This window comes from Sipha flava, unplaced genomic scaffold (assembly GCF_003268045.1).
Source record: "Sipha flava isolate LNK unplaced genomic scaffold, YSA_version1 212_pilon_pilon, whole genome shotgun sequence".
In the NCBI taxonomy this organism is placed as follows: domain Eukaryota; kingdom Metazoa; phylum Arthropoda; class Insecta; order Hemiptera; family Aphididae; genus Sipha; species Sipha flava.
In genome coordinates this window covers 310,869-336,226 of record NW_020272825.1, presented here as the reverse complement: position 1 = coordinate 336,226, position 25,358 = coordinate 310,869, and the positions used below count along the sequence as shown (strand labels likewise).

Here is a 25,358-nt window from a genome sequence, read left to right as displayed (position 1 = left end):
CTCTAACGGAATATCTCCTGCGTGCTTCAGCTTACGGCAGTACCGTACGACGTTGCCGGTGGTGACAGTGAATAAACCGATCGCAGGAGAAAATATACGTATATCATTAAAATAAAACGTTTAATCGCAGTAATATGTAAATTTTTTTCCTTGCTCGTATCCGAGGCGAAATTTCACTCTTAGAACTTAGAGCCCAGTGATGTGAATAAAACATGGGTCTTTATTTGATTAAATACAATTTTATCGTATTTCTAACACGTTTCGAGATCAAATTTATTAGCATTATAATTTATTTAACACGTTTCTATTATTTTAAAAACAATATTTATTCACTCGAATAAAGATCGAACTAATTTTTTTTTTCATATCCACAAATAAATACTAGTATACATGCGAAGAATATTTCGAGTCTCAAATAAGTAAATACTTATCTACGATTTTTTTAATCACCTTTTCTACAAAACCATGTAATTGGTTAACACGTTACATTTACAAAAAATTTAATACTCCGATTAGAATTTTATTACCCGAAATTTGGATTATAAAGTCCAAAAATCAAAAATTTGAATTTCATAATTAGGATTTAAAATTTCAAAACACTAAAAATCCGGTAATCTGAAAATCCAGATTTCGAATTTCAAAATCCGAAAATCTGAAATCCCGATTTTTCGGATAAACCGGATTTATTTTACATCAATAGTAGGAATATTACTGACCTTTCTTATAAACATGTCCTTCGATTGCCTATACACAGCGCCGTTCGAAACTTTTTTCAGCATTTGAACAGTGAACGTCATAAGTTTCCAGAACAATGATTATTTATGATATTTAATATTGTAACTGACTACGATCAAAAATAGCGTAGGCAAAAATAATATACGAGTATAATGTGTCATAATTAGAGACGGACTTATTGGATTTTTCGGTTCTGGTTCCAGTTTAGGTTATTAAATTAATTTTCGGATTTCGGTTCTAGTTCTTAAAAAAAAAAATAAGGGTTCAATAACCGGTATATACCGGTTATTTTTGGTTAAAAAGTTAATACTGTTATAAGCAGTGATATTTTCATTAACTTTTTTTTTATAGTTTACTTAGGTACGAGGGCTTGAATATAGTATATAGTGAAAATTAATACTCATATATTATTTATTTATTTGTTTATTTACAAATATATACGGACTGTGTCCTATTATATAGTGTGAAAATGTATTCTTAATATTGGTTACATTGTTTGTTATTAAATATAAATAAACTTAATTACTTAAAATATACATAATAAATAATTACAAATATATAAGTATTACCTGCGTTCATCAAAATATAATGGGGAGAATTTAACATATAATTTTTTATATTATAATTTTATTTGAGAAAATTGGGTAAAATGGCAAAGGGTATATAGTATTAAGACTGTTTATTTTAAAAATAATTAAAGACAGCAGCTCTGGACAATCAATACCAGTTAATAATTTATGTAAAAGTTTTGATAGCAGAAGTAAACGACGATCAGTTAATGAAGTAAGATTAAGAAAGTATAAAACAACATCGTAAGAACTATGGGGATGTCTAAAAATATTAAAATTAAAAGAAACAAATTGTAAATTAATAATGATTTAAACCAATCGTTTTCAGAAATGAGTGTATAATAAAATATTTATTTATATATTTATTATTTTTTTTTATTAAGTTTAACGGGATAAGCCCTTTACATAAGATATTAACCTATATTTCAAATAAATATAAAAATTTAAATTAAATTAAATTTATTAATAATAGTATTAATTAAAATTGAATTCATAAATATTGTATTTTGCATTTTTATCAGAAGTAGGTATTTATTTTTGGGAAAATAATACGTCTAAATTATTAGAACAATTTGGGGCAATTTTTTTTTTTTACAAAAAAAACAAGTAAGACAATATCAAATAGGAATTGACAAAACCATCGAAGAATTGACTGTAAAAAATGAAGAGCTAGACTAGGAAGCAATTCGGAAGATGATCTTAAGAATAGCAGAACAGAATATAGGCAGGCGTATTGAGGCGGTCAAAAAATGTTTGGTACAATAGTCAATGTCAAAAAGCTATAGAACAACGTAAAAAAGCAAGAGAGAATCATTCAAGATGGAAAACAAATGAAAGTAAGAAGATTTTCATATCCGAACGTAAAGCATGCAAGAAAATCTCACAACAAGAAAAAAATTCTTCAACAATATACTCCAAACTGCAGAAGAAGATCGAAGTCAAAATAAAATAAGAAATTGTTTCCGTACAATAAAACAGTATAAACAGTTCAACCCTATATGCAAAGCTATAAAGAATCACGATGGACAAATAATTATGGATGCAGACACTAGAGCGTCAAGGTGGAAGGAATGTTTTGAAAATCTACTGAATACCACAATACCAGACAGCCCGACACCATATACCACCTTGTAGGGCGTGGAACCATTTACCGAGAACATTAGTCAGGAGGAAGTGAATGTGGCAGTCACGGGTTTAAAAAACTGGAAGGTTCCAGGATCTGACAACATACCGGCGGAGTTAATGAAATTCGGAGGAAATAACCTTCAGAAAGTTTCATTTAGATTATGCGATAAAATGCGACAAATGCCAACAAGCTGGTACAAAGCAGTTATCATACCACTACATAAAAAAGGGGATAAAATGGAGTGTGACAACTACAGGAGTATCTCCCTCCTGAATACAGCATATAAAATATTTTCCAAAATTCTACTGAAACGCCTGATGTCATACGTAGACGAAAACATAGATAACTTTTCAAACACGCATCAATATAATTATTTATATATTATTTGTATAGTTGTATATTTTAAGTTCAAAGCGTAATAATGAAACTACGAATATATTACACGTCATCAATAATAAAACAATTTTCTTTTTTTTTTTGACCCTGGGGGGTTTGAACTCGGAGTAGCTAGAAGAAAAAGCAATTTTAGCAGCAAAAAATGTAAACGTTAACGAATTAAATCTCAAGATACAACATTTGTTACCAGGAGATTTGGTGTCATACAAATTTATTGATACAGTTTGCGATGCTACTGAAGCTATAAATTATCCAACAGAATTTTGAAACTTATTGGATTTATCAGGCATGTCACCGCATAATTTACAACTGAAGGTTGAATCTCCCGTTATTTTGCTTCATAATTTGAACTCACCACGGTTGTGCAACAGCACGCGATTAGTCATTAAAAAATTAATGAAAAATGTAATCGAAGCCATAATTTTAAATGGCAAATTCCGAGGTGAAAATATATTATTACCACGAATCCCTATTTTACCAACAGATGTGCCAATTCAATTTAAATGCCTTCAATTTTCAATTAGATTGGCATTTGCAATGACTATCAATAAGTCTCAAGGCTAAACAATGTCTGTCTGTGGCTTAGATTTGAGAACATCATATTTTCACACGGACAATTATACGTGGCGTTCTCTCGAACCATCCAGGTTGTTTGTGTTGGTGAAAGATGGGAAACAATAAATACTGTACACTGTCGCATTAAGGGATTTATAGGCGCGGCAAATGCCCAACAATAATATAGGGCTGGATTGTTCCCCGGTTAAATAATAAACAATATAATTTTTATAATAATCAACTATAATAAATAAAATAATAATAATATGCTGGCCCTACAGCGGCACAACAATAAATATATAAATAAATCAAAATGTGTAGCCCACACGGCTCACACTAAATATAAGAATAAAAATACAATAATACAAGTGTTGGCCCTACAGCGGCACAACAAAATATAATAAAAACCACAATGTGTGGCCCACACGGCGCACACTCAATAATAATAATACTATAATAATTTTCCCTTGATGGCTAGGCCCGTCGGCCTTTACACAATAAACGAAACAAATATGGTCAATCAACACTCACATGTGACTATGTTGAGTGGCTAATTGCATCCACGTGACCCCACCAACCCTGTGACTAGACAATTGAATACGACTGCACACCCGCAGTGTATATCTGAAAATAAGTCACAGACTTGGTACGTGCGTCCACCCAATCACAGTCACCAACGAAGATAGAAGGTCTACAGCGCAGACAAAGACACTGTGAATGAAACAGTGCATTTTATAAGGAATTTTCACTGGGCGACAAAAAAATGTTTTTCTCGAAATAGTCAATGTAATACCATAGTACGATTATAGTATTACACGTTTGTTTCGCATTATTTCGCCCAATCTTTCAAAATATTGTCGACAGAGTATAAACACTGGGCGAAATTTGTGTCGCCTAGTTAACTAGTTAAAAAATGTACCGGAATGAAAGCCACGTTAATCACAATGGCGATTGGTAAATGACCACCCTAGAACACGGTGACTATAAATGAAGGCAATACTAATTGCGCAGAACGACACTTACCAGACAGCCGACACGAAAGACATGAAAACACAGAAAAACGTGGTTTGACGAAAATAGCTGTAGACCAACAAACGAACACTTGAATGACATAGTTATTCACTCCACGACGAACACGAACAAAGAACGAGACGGTGCCGACGAAATTTACCACGAGGGCTCTGGCAGCCGGACATTACAAAATGAAGAAAAATGTCTCAGTGCCACCACACTTAACCAAAAAACACGAGAACTTATGAAACTTTGTGGCACTGAGAACATGACTAACTTTTTTGAAACATAACCGACAAACAATGAAAACGTGGAATAACGGATACATTTACGTGCGGTGATAACAATGCGATTACGTACCCGGCTGGTCGCACACGGAGGTTTATCACCCCCCGCCAACGATGACTGTGTATACGCAACGCACCGCTATGCATCGCACGAAAATGATAACATGAACAAAATTACAAATAACAATATTGACGCGAACAGAATTGATATTGTTTTTACTAATATTGTCATAATCAGCGATATATATAATTTTAAAGGATTAATTTTAATAAATTATTAAAAAAAATGAATGTTTGATGTTTTTTCATTTTCATATTTTGTCATCGTTCACAGCACTCAATACCTCTTCCACTTATATACCACATCCTTACACACCTATATTAAATTAGTTATTTTTTTCTAGCAAAATATTCTCTAGAAATAATTTATATGACAAAACAACGTTTGTCGGGTCAGTTATTATATATATATATATATATATATTAGGGTGGCCCTTATATAGAAATAGGTGACAGTGGCGTGGCAAGCATATTTCAATACTTAAGCAAAGTATATAAATAATAACCCACCCCTCCCCCATTACTAAATAATACATAAGTATATAACTATTCAATTTTACTACCTTTAGGATTTTCCTTAAGTCTTAACATATCTACCATATGAGCATATTAAATTATTTTATCATTTTAATAATCATTATATATTTTTTTACAGACTTTTTGTTCGTAATTCTGTCTACGATATGCGATGTTGTATGGGACAAGAATATTTTGTAGAATCTAATTGAACTTCTGGATACGTCTCTCAAAATATGGAATTGTACATTAAACAAATTAATTACAGGCAACAGAAGGTAAAATAAACAAAAATTATTGCAAATTCATTAAATAAAAATTAATACAGTAGAATTCAATAGAAAATTACATAATCTTCGGTATCAGATGAAAAGCGAATTAAAAAGGATAAAGAATAAGAAAAGTGGAACAGATGCCGATGATGTCGTAAAAAGTTCTTTGGAGTATTTTGATACTAAAATTTTGCGTTAGTGTTTCGACATGATTTGAACAACGGAAGTATAAGAAGTATTGCCTATGAATGGGCATGCGATCAGTAGTGCCCATTCAATCTATTGAGAGAAATATATTCAATAATTACAAATTTGTATTTTACTTACTTATATTTATAAATATATATTTCAAATTCAAATTACAATTATGGAAATTTATTAAAAATAAAACTGTTGCTACAGTTATAATCCTTTATTTAATATTTGAACCCAGATAATTTGATTATGATTTCGATCGCTTATAAATTGTAATCGTAATAAAAACACATTATAATGATCTTGGCTATGTCGAAAAATCAACAAATTTCAGATCTTGTTTCGTAACTGTAGATACCATTAAGAATATGTTTACTTTTTAACGGTTTTATGGATTATTGAATCACAACCCGCCTTGACATCAAACCAGTCAACGCATCTAATTAAACTTTGAGCATATCAGTGTACTTTGAAAGTAATTGTATATAGACAATGGCGACTAACATTAGCTGTGGTGTAACGAACCATAAGAATGTTAAGCAAATCATATACAGTCCAAAGAAATGCTCAATTTGTAAAAAAAAACTTAGATGTACGATTTCTTCTTTATTAGTAATAGTATTCGACAATTTGTTCTCCTGTAACAATCAGAATTAAAAGTTCTTGGTCTAAAATGGGATCCATTAATTGACACATTCTCATTCAAAACAAAACTATCGGCTACTAATCCAAGCAAACGTACTGTTCTGTCAGACATTGCCCGAGTGTTTGATCCCTTAGGGTTACTTGCGCCCATCACATTTTAGACAAAGTGCCTTATGCAGCAATTATGGACTTCTGGTATTGACTGGGATGATCCAATACCTACTGATGTTGGTGTTTTGTGCTCAAGATATCAATCAGAGTTGCACCAAATTGAAAATATCTCTACTCCTCGTCATATTACCCATGATAATGCTATATCTACACAATTACATGAATTCTATGACAGCTCTGAAAAAGGCTATGCTGCAGCCATTTATCTTCGTGTTGAAACCGCAACGTCAATACATTGCCAACTTATTATTGGCAAGTCAAATGTAGCACCACTCAAAAGAACTACAATTCCTAGGCTCAAGTTATGCAGCGCTCATCTAGCTGCAAAGTTACTTCACTTAGTAAGAACTACATACACAGATCGAGTGCAAATTGACGACCTATTTGCTTGGACTGACTTTACTACTGCGTTAGTCTGGATTCGGTCTTCACCGCATCGCTGGGACACTTTTGTCGCCAACCGAACCAGTCAAATCCAAGAGTTAACTACACCATCAATCTGGCGTCACGTACCCACAAAATTAAATCCAGCGGATTGTGCCTCGAAGGGATTGTTTCCGTCAGAACTCGAAAATCACTCTCTCTGGTGGACTGGCCCACTATATTTACTGGACCCACCATCCAAATGGCCAGGAGCTACATTCCATTCACCAGAAGATCAGACCACAAAGCCACTCGAAAAAACTAAACAAGACACTGTACTGCATATTAATTTACAATGCTCAATTCAAAATGTCTTAACTCGATTTTCATCATTCAACAAAATTCTTCGAGTTATTGCCTATTGTCTTCGATTTTGGAAATCTCGATCAATTATTCCACTTATGAAATCATTGAATGCAAGTGAAATCACCTCGGTACTTTCATCTCTGATATATTCTTCGTTCAGCAATCTGCATTTTCGGAAGATATACTACGGCTTAAAAAAAGTTTACGATGCTCGAAAAATCTTCGTTCATTAGATATCTTCCTTGATACTCATGGGCTTATCAGATTTGGTGGCCGTCTGAGAAACGCCGACGTTCCATATGAACAAAAACATCCACTTCTTTTACCATCAAACCATCGAGTGACGGATCTTCTTATAGATTATTTTCATCAACGTCTCAAGCATCCCGGTGCAGCAGCTCTCCAAAGTTGGTTGCAAAGAGAATGGCGGATTCAATCAGCACAACGAGTTATTCGATCGCGATTGCGACTTTGTATTTCATGCTTTCATGTAAGACCACGATCTTTACAACCAAAAATGGCGAACCTCCCTAAGTATCTAAAATCAAGGTTGAAGAGTCCTATAAGCCGAAAGTGATCAGCCAATATCTTAACTGCCAGCAATATGGCTACACGAGAGCTTATTGTGGATATCTTGCTCGGTGTGTTCGGTGTAGTGCCAACCATTCATCCTCAGAATGCACCAAATCACGTGATACTCCAGCAAAATGTGTATTATGCTCCGACGACCACCCTGCCAATTACAAAGGTTGCAATGTCTACAGAGAACTCCAACGTCACAAAACACCTAATACAAAAAGTAAATTTTTACATGATACTATAAAGTCTAACTCAAATACTTTAAATGTAAAATCAAGCCACCCATTATTGACTACGACTAATCATAACTCTCCCACTACATATGCACAAGTCACTTCCAATCAATCACTTCAATCATCACTGGTTGCGCCGCTACCGATCCTACAAATATGACGGTTGTCGGTAACGACTTGCGTTTTGTGTTGATCACGGGAGTGCAGGTTAACCACGACAGCACAATCTTTAGGTCGGAAACACGTAAATTTTTATAATAAATAATAATAAATAATAAATTAGCGGGCGCCCAAATAAAACTTAATCGTAAGATCTAATTAACATCAATAATATATTATATACAATAATAAAACCCGCTTTAATCGGCCCACTGACCACGTGTGGCTAAATAATAAAAATTGTGACCTGGTTGCGACTGCACGGCTCTTGAGATGTTAACTGGGTTTCACCATTATGTAGGTCTCGCCGGACAATTTCACGTATATCCTCCGTGAATCAAGGAAAAGCCAAAATTCCCACAAGTGTCCGGACGCGGAGAACCGGAGCGCGTACGTTACGCTCAGTTACACCGCTCGAAAAAGACCAAAAAGGCTCGGCGGCCAACAGCTAAGCTTACGGCCGAGACACATGAGCGGGACCGTGGGAGGAAAGAGTATCCATAAAGATATCGTAACTTATTCCGTGTTCGAACAATCACCCTCACCCACTCCAGATATAACCAAAGTCCTCACATCCTTCATCGGCGAGCTCAAATCACTTGTCAATCCACTAATTTCACTTCTAACACAAGTAATTTCATCTCTTTTAAATAAAAAAAAAATGAATAATAATTCCTACACAAATCAATCATTTTCAATAATATTATTTAATGCAAACGGTTTAAAAAATCATGTTAATGAAGTACAAACTGTGCTATACGACAAACGCATTGACATTACATTAATTACCGAAACGCATTTTACCAAGCACTCTTACATCTCTATTCCTGGTTATAGTTTATTTAAATCTAACCATCCAGATGGTACTGCACACGGCGGAGTAGCTTTAATTATAAAATCCAATTTAAAATTCCATTCATTTACCTGCCATTGCCCCCCCTGAGATTTTCGTGTCACTTACAAAATTGGAAGTTTTATTACATAAAGCTGATCTTGGGTATTCAGTGACTATTTGACAATCCTTGTATCTAACAAGTATCTAACATTTTTTTAATCAACAAATTGATGATTCAATTAATTTATTTGCTTCAAACAACAGGAGATTATCATTACTTTTTGAATAAAATAATAAAATATGATGTGAATTCAATCAAATAAAGTTGTTTTTGGTTTAAACTTTATTATATTTTTTCTTATAAATATTAAAACTAATAGTGTAATTTTATATAAATTTAAATGAGTTTTGATTTTTAAAAAATTATTAATGATAGTATTACAAAATATGAGTAGATGCAATATGTAGCAGTAAATCTTCTTATAAGTATTTAGGTACTTACAATTTTTTTGCCCCTCCTGAGCTACATTTCTGCGGGCGTCCCTGTATAGGATATTAGTGTCAGTTATGCAATATTATACACATGTTACGGCTATATGACATAAGAATCAAAGGTGTAAAAAAGACAATCATTCGTGCCAAAATTAATACCTTATACATTTTACACAAGTATTTAAAATCATTTGAAATTGTCAATAACCGATCAAATATATTATACATAAAAATAAAATAAAATAAATATAATTTTAATGTGTTGTGCTTCGATAAAAAAATATTATCTAAAAATAGATGAGATAGCTGGATTTAAAATTAACTAGATATAGATAGATAAAATCACTTTTATCTAAATATAGATGGATAAAATAATTTTTATCTAGATATTTGCAAGTCTGGGCATTAACGAATTAATAAGTTAAAAGTTAAGTTAATTTAACTTATTAAATTAACTTATTAACTTAACTCATTTCCTTACAAATTAACTTGAAATCAACGTATTATTTTTTTTATTTATGCCAGGGGCATCGTTTCAATTTTAAAAGGGGGGGGGGCATCTGATTAAATTTGCCGACTTCATAATATTTAAAAATTTATGGTTACCAATATATTTAAATATTTAGTATATATTGACGATAGACTAGAGGCGTATTTAGACTTACTTCTAAGGGGGCGACTCAAATTTTTTCTTTAATTCAAGCTCAACATTTATAAGTAAAATGTTTGATAATATTTAAATCAGGTGAATCCTTAATATTTGTGGTTTTTTTTTTTATTCTAATGCCGGATCCTTTTAGAATCGACTTTTGTGTAATTATTTTTAACACCTGTCTGCGTTTGAAAGTTACGCTTGTATTTTATTTGATTTTTCACCAAGTATGGACCCAAAAAAAAGCCCAATTCAGTATTCACAACCACGCGTCATTTGATTTCGTTATAAAATGATCCACATTAAAAAAAATTTGAATAGTGTGTCTCACATAATCAATTTCTTAAATACGTATTCAGGTGCAGAGACGATTGCCCTTTTGCCCCCCCCCCTTAAAATACGCCCATACGATAGACTATCAATAAAATATTTTTTCGGAACAAAACATGTAAGGATTAGTTATGAATAATGATGTCATGATGATAAACAAAGAACATGAAACGTTTCAATTTACCCAATCAAATAATAACATTAATTTATTTACTTGTCCTATAGGCTATGTTACCTATCAATAGGTTTAATGGAATAATAATATAAATCTAATTAAATAAATACTTATAATTTTATATTTGTATATTTAATACTCTAGAGAACTTATTTATAAAAACATAAAATTGTATCTTAAATATAATGTACCGTAGTTTGGGGTGAATAGGAACGATTTTAACGGTTTTTTTTATAGATTAAGAGCTCAATTTTTAATGTATCGATATCACGAAAATTGTTTTATAAATATCACATATATAGAAAAATATAATATACCAAACATAAAGTTTATGAGGTTCGCGTAATAACGATTGTCATAAACCAGGGAGCAGGGCCGTATTAGCGCATAGGTATATAGGCACTGTTCCCTGGGTCTACGAAAATGTGCGGCTACGATTTTTTTGTAGTATGCAAATTGGTATGAAAATTTTTTTTTAATGGTTTTTGTCAATTTATATTATAAGTAGGTTAGGTATAAATTATTAATTAAAGCACATACTTATAAAAAATTATTAACTCTTCACAAATTACTAACATCAGACATAAAATTTTATTTTTTACAATTCAAGTTTAATAATAAAAAAATTGTGTATGGTGAAAAATATTACATGTGATTCAAGAAAAAAATGATCAAGTCACCATGGGTTTATTATTGGGCTAACCTCAGTTTAAAGAACAATGAAAGTCAATAGATTTAGGTATATTATTTCTTATCTTTAGCATATTAATCACATAACACAACAGTTGATTTTAATATAATAACAAAGAAAAATAGTTTTGTTAAATCATAATACAAACATATTAAATACAAGATGCATAAGTATTACATTATAGTTTATAAAGATATAAAAAGTAATTAAACACTTATACTATAATGTTTCTTCAAAATTTGTTAAAGGTTTAAATTGATTATTAGTTTGCTGTACGTCGGTATGGATTGAAATTATATGTCTTCCCGGTATCATTACTAAGCCCAAAAGTCGGTACTCTCCGGTTTCTAAATCTAAATATAATAACGAAAAAAATTATTTAATAACCATATAGGTTTTCCAAAGAAGCTTACCTTTTTCATTGAAATATTCATAACATGTACTCAGTATAATGTGAGCATCTTTATCAGTACAGACAAATGTCCCAACCAAAATGCGACCATCCATTAGATGAACTTTCATTTGTTGATTCAACCAAGATAATAGTTTTTGTCTTCCTTCAGAGTATTCTCTTTCAGGCTAGAATAAAATAAGATATTCTACTTAAATTTAATAAATAGAAGTCTAAACAATTGTACATGTAATGACTACAGTATTATTTTTCATAGTCTTACGTCAACACAAGACACTGAAAAGTAGTTAAGTATAACAAAGTACATATTTCATGGCATATTATACATGGTAATGATTTATGATTAACTCACCACAAAGCTGAATGATGAAGATTTTTGAAGATTTTGATTTCCTGTTTCCATTCCAAAAGCTAACCGATCACCCTTTTAAAATGTTGTAAATAGAACCAACTGCTAGTTAATAAGTGAATAGAAGCAGTCTACGAACTGTACACTTCGAGTAGCATTAATAAATACAACATAAAATAATCAACAAACTTTGCTGCTCTTAAAAAAACTGAACTTAAATGTTTATTAAAATTGATTTAAATTTAATTTATTTACCATAAATGTTTAGGTAGAGAAATAAAGAACAATAGAGATTATGCAAATTTTCTGTCAATCTTTCCAAATGTTATTTTATATTTGATGTTGCTCATAACTTATCAAACGTGTTATCATCGAGTACCGTTGTGCTCATACCACAGATCATGTTAAGCCCATTAGGACAATATTTATAAAGTGATAAAGTAGTTATACGGATTATGATAACGTATAAATATTTAAATTTTTATTCAACACGACTGATGTGAAGTTTTGTTTAATCTACGATATCTGTACAACTGTACTTTTACTACCGATTATGAATTACTAAATATTATATACATTTGTTTTATTTTTGTTTTAATTATCCCTTATTGTTAATTTATTAATAATGGTAAATAAATGTGTAGTTCAGGGTTGTAAGACTACTACTGTCAAAGGATAAAAAGTGCATGTGTAAATATTACATATTATTATTAGGCTATATTCTTAATTTCTTAAAAATGTATTTTTTTTTATTTTTTATTAGGATACCCAAAGTTAATATTGGTCAGTTATGGATCCAGGCTATAAAATAGTATCAGCCAAATGTTGTGCCAAAATCTCGGTAAATTGTGTGTAATTTGCATTTTTTAAATTCAATCACAATCATAATATTGTTGGCGAAAAATTAATGCTCAATAAGTTTGCTGTAACAAATATTTTGAAGCCATTAGTGAAAATAATGATTTGTTATAGTGTTATAGACTTTCATATACCACATGTAATATTACACTTGAATTCAAGTAATAGTTAATTAGTATGTATGTGGTAGTAATCATAACCCTATTTCTAGATATCACCAAAACAACAGGTGTGGCACCCTATGACATCAATTAAACCATATAAAAGAAAGATGAAAATTACCATAATTAAGATTAATTCTAGTCATGGAACTGCAAGCAACTTCACGTCAATTTGTATCAGATTTGTTTAACACTGAATTATTTAATTAACGTATTATAAAAAGTTTAAGTCTCTTATTTAATTGAAAATTATACATCATCAACTGCTCAATTGAAATCGAACTGGTGGCACTTAATAAGAGGAAACTATAGTAACACTGAATAATTTGCCTTCAACTAGTAGTAAGTACATTATTTAATTTTATCTGTTACTAATGCAATACCTATATAAGTAAATTAACTAAAAGTTTTTTTTATAAAATAGGTTCCTGATCATGTTTGTTTCCATTATCAATTGAAAATTCCGGCAAGGAATATGAAGTTTCATTATCTGAAAAACTGTCATGGTATTTAATTTAGAATTTTTAAAATCATGAATTATTCTTAAGATAATTTTAATAAAATAATTATTAATATATTATATATTATTAATGTATTCAATATTAATATACTTACACATTTTAAGACTTCTAATATCGTTTCAGAAAAAGAAAAAGTTACATACATGTGGGATACTAGGTGAAATAATTATTAACGCGGATTAAGAAATAATATAACAATGTATTAATATACTAAATAGCAAACAACAAAATAATAAAACAACGCAAAACACAAGTTCACACGCACGGGTGCACGGCACGGTCAACACTATGGCCATCGTTGCTAACAATATAACAAAATAAATAATAAATAATAATAATAATTAATCATAGGTCTGGAGGGGAGGGCTTGCTGTCATGGAAGAAACCCCACATACATGATTTTGTGGAAGATGACTTGAATAGTCCAAATAAATGTAACATTTATTGGTATAAAAATCAACTGGTATTTAAACAAAAACAATTGAAAATAAAGAAACTGCGCAGTACCAATCAAAATTTGGAAAAGAGATTGGAAACTATGGAACATTTGATGGACTATTTAAAAAATAAAAAATAAATATCAGATGCTTAATACATATGCTTAAGTTAAATATTTTTAGTTTTCTTGATTTATTTTGTTAATGCTAATAATACTTTTATTATTGTGTTACGTGCCACCGGCTCGATTCCAAGTAGTCTAGTTGATGATGTATTTAAATTTCATTAATAAGATATAAGACTTTAACTTTTATACATTTATTTTAATATTCAAAGTGTTTAATAAATTTTAACATAGTGTGACGTGAAGTTGCTTGGAGTTCCGTGACTAGAACTCATCTGAATTGTGGTCATTTCGGTTCTTCTTTTATATTGCTCGATTGACGTCATAGAACATGTTGTTTATTATTTATTTAATCTATAACATATTTATATAATATAGATTGACCTACGACTTTGTTCTAAAAAGTTCTATATAACAACCTGCTGTCTTACACAATTCATAAAAAGTTGTGTTACGTACAATTTCTATTTATACATGGTTATGTCATATATGGTAGCTCATAACAATTTAATGTATTGCATGTGCATTATTAGTCCAAATAGTATTGAACAATTACTAAAATCATTAATATGTATTAAAAATATAGGTTAAAGTAACTATCTAAAAATATGAAAATTTGTAAAATTACAAAATCTACATATAAATCTAATATTGGATAAATATAAAAACAATTATATGTAATTCAATATTTAATTATAAAATCAGTCTCCATTAAACAACCATCTTTTACAAATTGTAAATTTAATTTTCGAAACATATCTGACAATAAGATTACACCACTTTAATAAAACTAATAATAAATCAATACTTAGAATAAAGTAATTTTTACATAAATACATTTTGAAATCAATAATAATTGAATTACTTACATTGTATTTGTTTTTTTGGAAAATATAATATATACTTTATTGGACTTGTGAATAAGTGTGTTATAATTTTAAATTTTGACTTGATTAGTACTATATTCTATGATACCTAGTTTGTAAGAGTATAATATTTAGTTTATTTATTTTAATTTTTTTTAAATATTAATGTATAATTTTTAATTTATGAAATTGACTAACTCATGACAAAATATATTCTCATGTATTAACTTATATAAGAAATGTACCTATTTACAATTATTGTTCTATACAAAAAAAAAACATGCACTACTATGCTAAATTTATTTTTGCTTTTATATAAAATTGTATTTTTAAAATTTTTCTTCGTAGTGATGGTATTAAGTTCTGTTAGACCTAAGTTTTTTTTTTTTTTAAATATATTATTATTTTCAATTTTTGAATTAATCTATTGCCTTCATAATAAAGAATATATGTTTATATTTATTATTATTATGTTAAATTGGTTCATGCAGATAGTTAATTTATAAATTGAATTACTTACCACATTGTAGTTTGCTTAAAATTTGTATTATGTATCTGCTAAATTTTGAATTTAAAACCATTTTTAAAGTACTCAAATTGAGTTACTAGTGGAAATGTCAATATTTTATTAGGTCCAGCACATGTGATCATTTATGTATAAAATACTGAAAACTGGCAAAATATATTTGATAAAATGGTATTCCTATAAAATAGATTTATCCATAGATACATACAGATAAAATATTATTTTAATTACAAATTATACCACTATGTAAATATTTTTTGTCAATGATCTAATTTAAAAATTATAATGAAATTATAAATTTATAAATTATTTGTCTTTTCCATTATTAGAATAATTTTATTTCCAGGCAAGGTGTAATTTTAGTCGGTTTTTCTCACTAGATGTTGAAATTTCAACATTTACAGTAAAGGGTAGGGAACGTGCAGTCCATATCTTTATAAGTATGTCTATGTTCTCTATGTTACACTTAAAATATATAATAAAGAATATTAAATACATTTTTATAAGTGTATAAGAAGATAGGTATTATTCTATTACCATCATATGCAGCTTTAATTATCTTAAACTCATGCGTTATATTTAGACCCGATTATAAAACAATAATATTAGGAAATTGTTGAATGCAAAAGTTAAAGGTACTCTAACCCCTATCTAGGCTATATATAAACCAAATATTGTAATCGTTTGCTATTGAAAAAGATACATTTTTAGAAGAATATATTCACCTGGATATTCTTATAAAAGATAACAACGGTTTCAAATATTATCTATTCTGTGGTTTCACTTGAGTGTACGTCCACTACTAGGGATGTCAAAAAAACATTTATGTTTTAAACTAAAAAATCGATGTTCAATATCGATGTTTAAATTTCGATATTATGCATCGATGTGTCACGTTTACCGATGTTTTAATTTCAATGTTTGCTTTATCTCCGATATTCAAGGATATTTTAATATAAATTAATTAAAATAAATTAAATATGTAAATTAATTTTTATTATATTTTTAAAATTTTTCATTTGCAAACAATAAAGTATAAATATACCTACGTATAATTATAATTTAATATTAACTTGGTTAATAAAACAAGTCAGGATGACTATATCATGATCTTAATTCATAATAATATACGAGTAATCTTATCGCTAAAAAAATAATATAATAGCCTTATATTTCTATAATACCAAATTATAGAAATAAACTAAACTATTTCCCAAAAATAAATAAATGAAACCGGTAATGTGGAAAATCGGTATCAAAATTGATTTTTTTAAACAACTTGGTCGATCTATTTTTGCTTCGATATGAATGACAAACATTGGTTTCAATTTAAAATAATATATAAAAATGTTGTTATAACTTACGAGTTTATTGTGATTATATTTGACTGTGAACTGTATTCCTTTAATTTTAATTTAATTTTTATACACAATGTTTTTTTTTAATCTTTCTAATAAATAAGTAAATAAATTGAGTTGATTATGTATGTTTAAATTTTTAATGATTATAATTAATTTAGCTTGTGGTCTATGGAAAATAATAATAATTTTTTCCTATAAAATGTATGTTTGTTTTTTTAAAAACATCGATGTTTTTTCCTATACATCGAGTTCTTGACTTCGATGGTTTTTTAAATTATCGATATTGTCACCATCGATGTTTTGTAATAAATAACTCGATACTTTGATTTTCATAAATAATCCCTATTATCTACTAGTAAAATCTAGTATCAATACTATCATGAACCCACGAGTTTCTAATTTTCTATTATTTATGTTTCGACTTGCGTTTCAATTTTGTCAAACATTTTCATTCATATTGTTCCTGTAGCATTGAGAGTCGAAATCAACGAGTTTTCAGGATCACACATCTTGTATGTGAAAAGTATAAAGTTTGTACTATAAATTATTTTGCCGGGGGAGTTTTACGGTTTTACTTGGTAAATACGCTTATTAAAACTATCGGTGTATTAATTAGAATGAGCAGCAAAGAGGAATTTTTATCCAAATCTCAACGCACTCAATGTTGGTCTTCTCGTGATAATTTTTGGGAATGTTTGCGCTGCAACAATGACAAAGTGGAAAAGTGTTCGGATCTGCGGGAAAACTATGAAAAAGCTTGTCCTATTCAATGGGTAAATTGATTTTTTTAAATATATTTAACTGAAAAAGATACCATTTATTTTTAATTATATGTTTGAAGTACTTATTATATTTTACAGGTAAAACATTTTGATAGAAAATATAATTATTTGAAGTTTAAAGAAAAAATGGAAAAAGAAGGTTATGAGCCTTTAAATGAAAAATGATGTAATAATTAATATTTATTGTACAATGATGATTTTAGTTTAATTGGTAGGTAAAATAGTACTTGTTAACAATTTATAAGGAATCAATAATGTTTTCTATTTATAAATGATAATGTGTTTAAAATTATTTAAATTGTAATTTCAAAATTAACACAATTCTACAAAGATTAAATATTGTTAAATTTATGATTCTTAAAAAATATAATGTTTAACTGATTCATATTTATTTAAGTTATTTGTTACTTGTCATTTACTTTTGTAAAGTATTTTATTATAAATATATTGGGTTTTAAATGTAAATTTTTTTAGCATTTATACTTTCATTTAAAATAATATTATTTTTTCAGTTAAATATAATACTTCTCTTCAGATATGTTGGCATCCGAAGAATTACTTAAACAATTTAGTGTGGAAGTAATTGAAAAAATTCTTCATTATGATCATACTTATTTAAATGTAAGTATGTATAAAATACAAAGATTGAATAACATTAATATTACATACATACATTGTATACATTGAACATTTTTTATTTTATTCAAATATTGTCAGTTTATATCAATTTATTAATTTTGTTGTAATGTTTAATTTTATTTATTTTTATATTAAGAACATAAAATAAACAAAATTAAAACTTCTTTTGCATAATTAGTTTTATTGACTTTAATTTAAAAGAAAAAAAAAGTGGTTTATCTAGATAATTAGTATTCAAATATATTTTGAAACAATCCAAAATATAAATTTAATTATTAGTTATTATAACTTTACTCTATTTAAATGTTAAACAGAAAATTTACATTTAATACAATTTTTATTAGCATATGTTATTTATATATATATATATGTAATATATATATTTTATTTTGCATATGACATTTAATAAAATGTCTTTTATTTTTTTCTATTTATTTATAATAATTTTTAATTACTGATCATAAAAATACTATTGACTATTAATAACTATCAAATTTTCATATACTTAACCTAAACTATAATTTATTTACAGTTACAGTTTAAATATGTATAAATCAACTGGTAAACAATAATTTTTTTTTTTTAATTATATGTTATTATTGTTTTCAGAATTTTAATAGTTTTCTTCATACAATTATTAATAATAATGAAGAAGTTTGTATGAAAAATCAAAAATGTCTAGATATTTTCAAAAAAATTCATCTTCAACTTATAGACATAATTGTATACAAAAAACATTCACAGGACTACCAAAGTTTAATTCCTCAAATTGTTTTTCAAACATTTTATTTAAGTCAGCAACATATAAAAAATCCAAGTAGCGATTTAGAAGAATCAAAATGGATTTTACCTGTGAAAATAGGTGAAATTGATAGTAATGATATTCATACCATCCATTTTGTTAGTCTTGGAGAAAAATTGCAATTGCCATCTGAAAAATATGATCAATACTGTTTGCAAATTCATATAGGTGCTATTAAATGTTTGCAGTTTGAAAAACAATTATATTTTATAACTGACTCAATTGAAAATATTTGTGAAATGTGTTTTCGGCATACTGAAGTAAATTTAGAAGCTTTGAAATATTTAACAGATTGTGTATCTGTTATGACAAAAGAACAATGGATAGTCTTGTCAAAATTTGTTTATAAGGTTTTAATGGGTCAAATGAATCATCATTTACCAACAATTCATGATCAATGTGTTCTACTTTTCAATAAATGTTTAGACCTTGAAGATGTAAATTATATATTAAATATAGTAATGACGGAAATTTCATGGTCTCTACGGATTAAGTTTTATATGTTGACTGTTATTGCTTCAAAATATGGTGTTAAAAAGGTATTTTAATACTTTCCGATTCAAAAATAGCACATCAGTTTTTACATTATATTACCTATCTGTTTTTTTTTTAGATTTTAGAAAAATATGATGTTTTATCTATTTCAATGTGGAAATGTTTAAACGAACCATATTTGCTATCTCCTTGTATTGGACTGTACAAAATATTCATTAAAGATTTAAGTGAAGACGATTTTTCTCATATAGTTATGCAACCGATTATTCATTATCTGACTTCTAGTAATAACATTTCTGAGTAAGTATTATCATTTAATGTATTTTTCATATGTATTCTCCATTAAGTGTATTTAAATAGTTTAGATAAATTAAAGTTCAGTATTTTTGAAACAATTGAAATTTAAACTTAAATTAGATATGACTATAAGACTATATATAAAATTAAAATATATTTAGTTTTTTAATGATTGTAAAAGTATAAAATATAATAATTACTTGATTTTTTAAAAAAATTATGTATACTTACATTTAATGTTATAATCAAGTTCTTTTTATGTTGTAGATTAACAAAATATAATTTTGTGACATATCTTTTACCTGAAATGAGATCTAAACATATTGGTAGCTTATTGATTTTGCATGAAAAAATGAATATTCAATCAAAATCAGATTTATATCTTCAAATATCTATATTGAAAATGATATATAACCATAATGTTGAAATTGAAAACTATCAAGAAATACTTAACTTATCTCTGGAGTCTGGTGATACTAAAATAAGATCTGAAGCTTATACTATATTATGTTGCTCAAAGATAACACATGATGTACTTGACTTAATTTATAATTTTATTACAGACAATATAAATAGCGATAGTCTCACACTAAGATTGAAATTAATTTCTGGATTAGAAATTATGTTACGTAAATATAGAAAACTTGATGATTTAATGTTTCAATTTTTTGATAGACTGCATGAATTTATCTTAAAAAATTTAATACCAGGTTCAAATTACCAACGTAAAATTACATCATTAAAAATATATTCAATTCTACTAAAATTTTATCAAAACCAAGATTATGTTTCTAGTTCATGTAGACATTTATTACTGACAAATCTGTTGGACTCTGAAGATATTAGAAAAAAATGTAGTGAAATACTAGTGTCATATTTTATCGTTACAAAACAAGACAGAACATATTTAAATAATTGGATGAAACTGGGTTTAAACTTGTGTTATGATCCTTTATTTTATAAAAATGAAAGTGGTTCAACAATAATCTATACAGTTACTACATTGGTCTATAAATCTAGGCTTAAAATAGAAATATTTGACATCAGTGAATCATCTGTATCTGCATATATACTAAATTTAGCACAAAAACAAGAAACTCTACTAAAAGATCATTTTGTTAAAAACGTGATAAATGGTACTCTTTATGGTCTGTTAGATACATTAAATAATTTATCATTTGAAAAAAATTCTCCTGAAAAAAACAAGTTGAGTATAATCGAGATTGAAACAATGTTAAATTTAATAAAAAACAATTTGAACCTTTTGTTGGATACACTAGCTTCTAGAATGAACTCTGAAGGTAATTATTATTTGTTATCTAATCATAAACCTATCAATGTTTTAATTTTTCTACATTTATTTTAGGAAAAACTGAAGCACCTTCTTTTGCTCAAATGGATATTGCACTAAGTAGTTTACGTAATTCAAACCAAAATGATATGCCAATGTTACCAACAAATCAGTTTCTTTTAAATTTTATTTGGATAAATATTAAGGTTTTATATGAGTAGTTACCTATCTGTTTTATGTTATTTTAATAATAATTGGTTATTATAGATTTGTTGTGATGTTGCAAGCAAATATGCAGTTATGTTGGCGGTTAGCAATATAACTGACAAACAATATCAAAATACTCAAATTAAACTATGTGCGGATATGATTGCAGACGTGTTAATTAGATGTAGACACAAAGGAGCCATGGAAGCTACTTGCAGATTTTTAGGAGTAATAATAAAACATTGGAAAGAATCTTATATTTGGTGTCAAACCATGCTTACAGACTATATAAGTTGTATGAAACCTGAAAATGAAATATCCAGAAGATCAGCTGGAATAAGATACCTTATACATGCAATTGTAACAAATAACAAGGTAAATTTAGACATTTTTACTATTTGTAAAGTATGTATTATAATATTATGTATATTACAAGGACTTGACATTTTACAATTTTAACTATTATTTTGTGTAACAATTTTTGTGAAAAATTCTAGATCATATATATATTATTTTGTTTCATCTTAATATAACTCTGAAAACGCTGCAGAATAACAAAAATTATAAAATTAAAGAAGGATCATGAATTTGTATTGTTAATTTTACAACATGTTAATTATTTATGTTATGTATTTTTCAGAACACAGTAAAAGATTGTATTACACAATTATTCAATATAGCTAAAGGAAATTTATGTACTGATATTGATTCAATAGTGGATTTACCTCAAGCTAGAGCACAACATTTACTAACTGTAATTGTCTCGAATGCATCAATTTCCACAGAATGTTTGTACCCTTTTATGGAAGATTTAATAATGCTTTGCATCGATAATCTGAATTCTCCGCTTTGGACAATTAGGTTGAATAAATATTTAACCTAGGCCTGTTTATTTTTGTTATTTATCTAAACCATAAAATGTGTTTCAGGAATGCTGCTCTTCAGTTTTTCGGTTCACTTCAAGTGAGACTCATTGGTCAAAATCGTTTAAACAATCATTTTTGGCTGTCTCATTTACCACTTGAACCTTTACTATACTATTTTCCTCGTTTGATGCAACGCTTACAGCTTTTATGGTCGCAGACAAATAATAAACTTCCAAGTCAAGCTCGGTTAATTCCGTTTTTGTCTCTACTGAAAGCCATTAAACTGCAGTCATGGACTTTGTTGCCACTAGAAAATCAACAGTTCTTAAAAAATCTTCGTTGTCATTTGTGGTCTACTGGTTTTGCCCTCGAAATATATACAGTCAGAAATATGGCTGCCCAAGCCTATGTTAACACAATACAAGTCAATAAAATAACATCTACTTTAGATAAAATTAGTAACGAAATAATCAAATACAATAGAGGAATTAGTTTTTCAGAATTCAAAAGTTCTAATCATTTACACGGATTAATGTCATCATATAAGTATTTAAAAAATATTTATTTAATGGAATTCAACCAAGAATGTCATGTTTTCAATCTAGCCCATGAAGATTTGCCCCCATTATGTAAATCAATGTACATTTCAATGAATTGTAAAGTATTGGGTCCATTTCCTTCAGAATCGATGATCGGCCACAATCAAGTTAAATGTTTAATGATAGAAAATACCATAACGCAATCATCAAACTTATTAGGCTTAATAGAGTGCTATATGAATGGAGACCAGCACACTGCAATTAGTTTTTTGAAATGTTTTAAAAACTGCAATATAAATAATAATAAAGTTGTTATTGATAAATTTATTCATTATCTTAATGTCGATGACAGAGGTATATTTAAAGAGATCATGATGAACATTGATGTAATGCTTGATGCTCAATTTGGAGAATTGGTCAAACTTGAAATAGCAACTGATTTTTTTTCTATGATACTAAAAAGATGTACATCATACTCAGAAAAAGATTTTATTGCTATGTTACCTGTTCTCAGTTGGTTCTGTCCTAGTGAAGCTCGTTTGACTTTGTTACCATTTGTGTGTAAATATATTGATTGTAATTTGTATGATTCGTATGATAGGTGTAGATCTTCAAAATCATTATATTATTTCACAGACCTGAAAGATGACATGAGGGTTTGGAATGCAGTTGTTGAATTATTACAAGATGAAGACACTGATGTACGAGTTCAGATGACAAAATTTGTGAATCGTATTTGCTTCAACCGTTCCTCCATACTAAATCCATATATGTGTTTAAAGAAAATGTTTGAAATGAAAATAGTATGCTCAATGATGAACACACAATTTGCATTCACATGTTATTGGAACCTGTTGTCCAATATTAAACTACGCATTGAATATGATGAAATAATCAATCCTTTTTTTAATGAACAGTCTAATGTATATCAAGAACAATCTAATATCATGAAATTAGCATTTGAAGGCCTCAAAAGTTTGATATGTTCAAGCAACAATCTCAGTTATTATAGAGAAGTTGTTCAAACATACCTTAGCTCACTGAGAAAAGAATGTGAATTTAAAGGAACATTTATTGACGACAGTTTAATGGTTTTAGATACGTATTCTAATCTACATTTTTTAAAGCTGTATTACAAAAGAGAAATTTTAATTCTATTAAATTTCAATGACGATTTAAACATATTTTTTCCAATATTGGGGCTTATTCATATACCTACTAAATTTTTATAATATGACTTAATATTTTGTATAAAATACTATTAAAATGTGTTGAAAATAAATTATAAAATATATTATTATTATTTATTGTTCTTTATTAATAAGTTATAATTAATCTGTACTATTGGGTTTCAGTATGTTTTTATTCACATAAATTTTAAAATACTATTATTATAATAATGTGGTTCCTTAATGTTCATTAATTGGATTCCAATTATTAGATATATTTTTTGAATAAATCACTAAATTGGTCTATAAATTATAAAGAAATATATTCGCAAATAAAATAACTTTATGTTGATCACTATTAGATGTTGATTTTGATAAAATTTGAATTCAAATTCAGAGTAAAAAAAGATTCTTAATGATGGAAAATATCAATGCCACATTCATTGATAGACTTATGAAAATTTGTGAAAAAGTAAAAGGTATTGATTTGAGCATTCTACTAAGAGGATTACAATACATTCACTTACAGGCTAGAGATCAGCACGGGCCGTTTTTTTTCAGCCCGATTCGGCCCAAAACTTAAACTTATAAATTGTCATCTTCCAGGCCCGGTCCATATTTTATTTTTTTAAGTCTAGTCCGACCAGGCCCATTAGTAATTTTTTTTTCAAAGTCCAACCCAACCATGCCCGTTTGTAAATAAAAATATACATCAACTGTATTTCCTTTCAGTATTGACTTAGCAGACAAAAACATTTCATAAAAACAATAAATGTATTACAAAAAAAAAAAAAAATATGCTAGATTTTATTAAAATTTAAATATAAAATTATTTATAGATATAGAATACATAATGCTACAAATCAAATTAATTAGTTTTGGTTTGACTGACCCGGCTCAATGAATAATATTACAATCTCACCTATAACCAACTCGTAATATTTAAATTATGGCCTGGCCCTGACCAAGCCCGGTGTGGGTCGGGCTAGCCCGGCCTGTACTGATCTCTATTACAGACATAGTAAAAATTAAAAATAAGAATACAAGATAAATACATACTCTGAAAGTTCATAACTGGTAAATTCTTATAGATCACAAATAGTTTCCTCATATCTTAATCGAATTATTGCAAATCACATACTGAACATACAAATTAAAGTTTTATTAAGAATTTAAGTAAAAAATTAATATTTTGAACAAAAAAAAAAAAATTACCTGATGATTAATTTTTCTAGTTAACAG

The 25,358-nt window shown here is 28.2% G+C and overlaps 4 protein-coding genes and 1 long non-coding RNA gene across 7 annotated transcripts; 4 read left to right on the top strand and 1 right to left on the bottom strand.

Annotated features, from left to right (window-relative positions):
- Nucleotides 1-6,540: 6,540 nt before the first annotated feature.
- LOC112682853 lies at nt 6,541-7,844 on the top strand. The gene is made up of 2 exons (XM_025553602.1): nt 6,541-7,236; nt 7,428-7,844. The coding sequence occupies exons 1-2, from the start codon at nt 6,541-6,543 to the stop codon at nt 7,842-7,844; spliced, it is 1,113 nt and encodes a 370-aa protein (XP_025409387.1).
- A 3,533-nt stretch (nt 7,845-11,377) lies between these two features.
- Nucleotides 11,378-12,480, bottom strand: LOC112682841 (N-alpha-acetyltransferase 38, NatC auxiliary subunit). Its single transcript, XM_025553592.1, has 3 exons — nt 12,178-12,480; nt 11,827-11,992; nt 11,378-11,766 (listed from the first exon to the last, which is right to left on the bottom strand). Exons 1-3 carry the CDS (start codon nt 12,226-12,228, stop codon nt 11,633-11,635), a joined length of 351 nt encoding a protein of 116 aa, XP_025409377.1. The 5' UTR covers nt 12,229-12,480; the 3' UTR covers nt 11,378-11,632.
- A 152-nt stretch (nt 12,481-12,632) lies between these two features.
- On the top strand, nt 12,633-13,926 carry LOC112682843. 3 transcript variants are annotated; one of them, XR_003148552.1, is made up of 4 exons: nt 12,633-12,864; nt 12,938-13,535; nt 13,618-13,699; nt 13,838-13,926. It is a non-coding gene; the product is annotated as an uncharacterized LOC112682843 (long non-coding RNA). The 3 variants fall into 3 exon arrangements; XR_003148553.1 differs by having other exon boundaries at nt 12,633-13,171; nt 13,244-13,535; XR_003148551.1 differs by having other exon boundaries at nt 12,633-13,535.
- A 3,439-nt stretch (nt 13,927-17,365) lies between these two features.
- On the top strand, nt 17,366-18,066 carry LOC112682838 (cytochrome c oxidase assembly factor 6 homolog). Its single transcript, XM_025553589.1, has 3 exons — nt 17,366-17,541; nt 17,646-17,802; nt 17,890-18,066. The coding sequence occupies exons 2-3, from the start codon at nt 17,647-17,649 to the stop codon at nt 17,974-17,976; spliced, it is 243 nt and encodes an 80-aa protein (XP_025409374.1). The 5' UTR covers nt 17,366-17,541; nt 17,646; the 3' UTR covers nt 17,977-18,066.
- On the top strand, nt 17,932-24,215 carry LOC112682837. Its single transcript, XM_025553588.1, has 9 exons — nt 17,932-18,022; nt 18,324-18,432; nt 19,060-19,791; nt 19,866-20,047; nt 20,312-21,345; nt 21,411-21,541; nt 21,603-21,917; nt 22,183-22,403; nt 22,472-24,215. The coding sequence occupies exons 2-9, from the start codon at nt 18,349-18,351 to the stop codon at nt 24,177-24,179; spliced, it is 4,407 nt and encodes a 1,468-aa protein (XP_025409373.1). The 5' UTR covers nt 17,932-18,022; nt 18,324-18,348; the 3' UTR covers nt 24,180-24,215.
- The last annotated feature ends 1,143 nt before the right edge of the window (nt 24,216-25,358 follow it).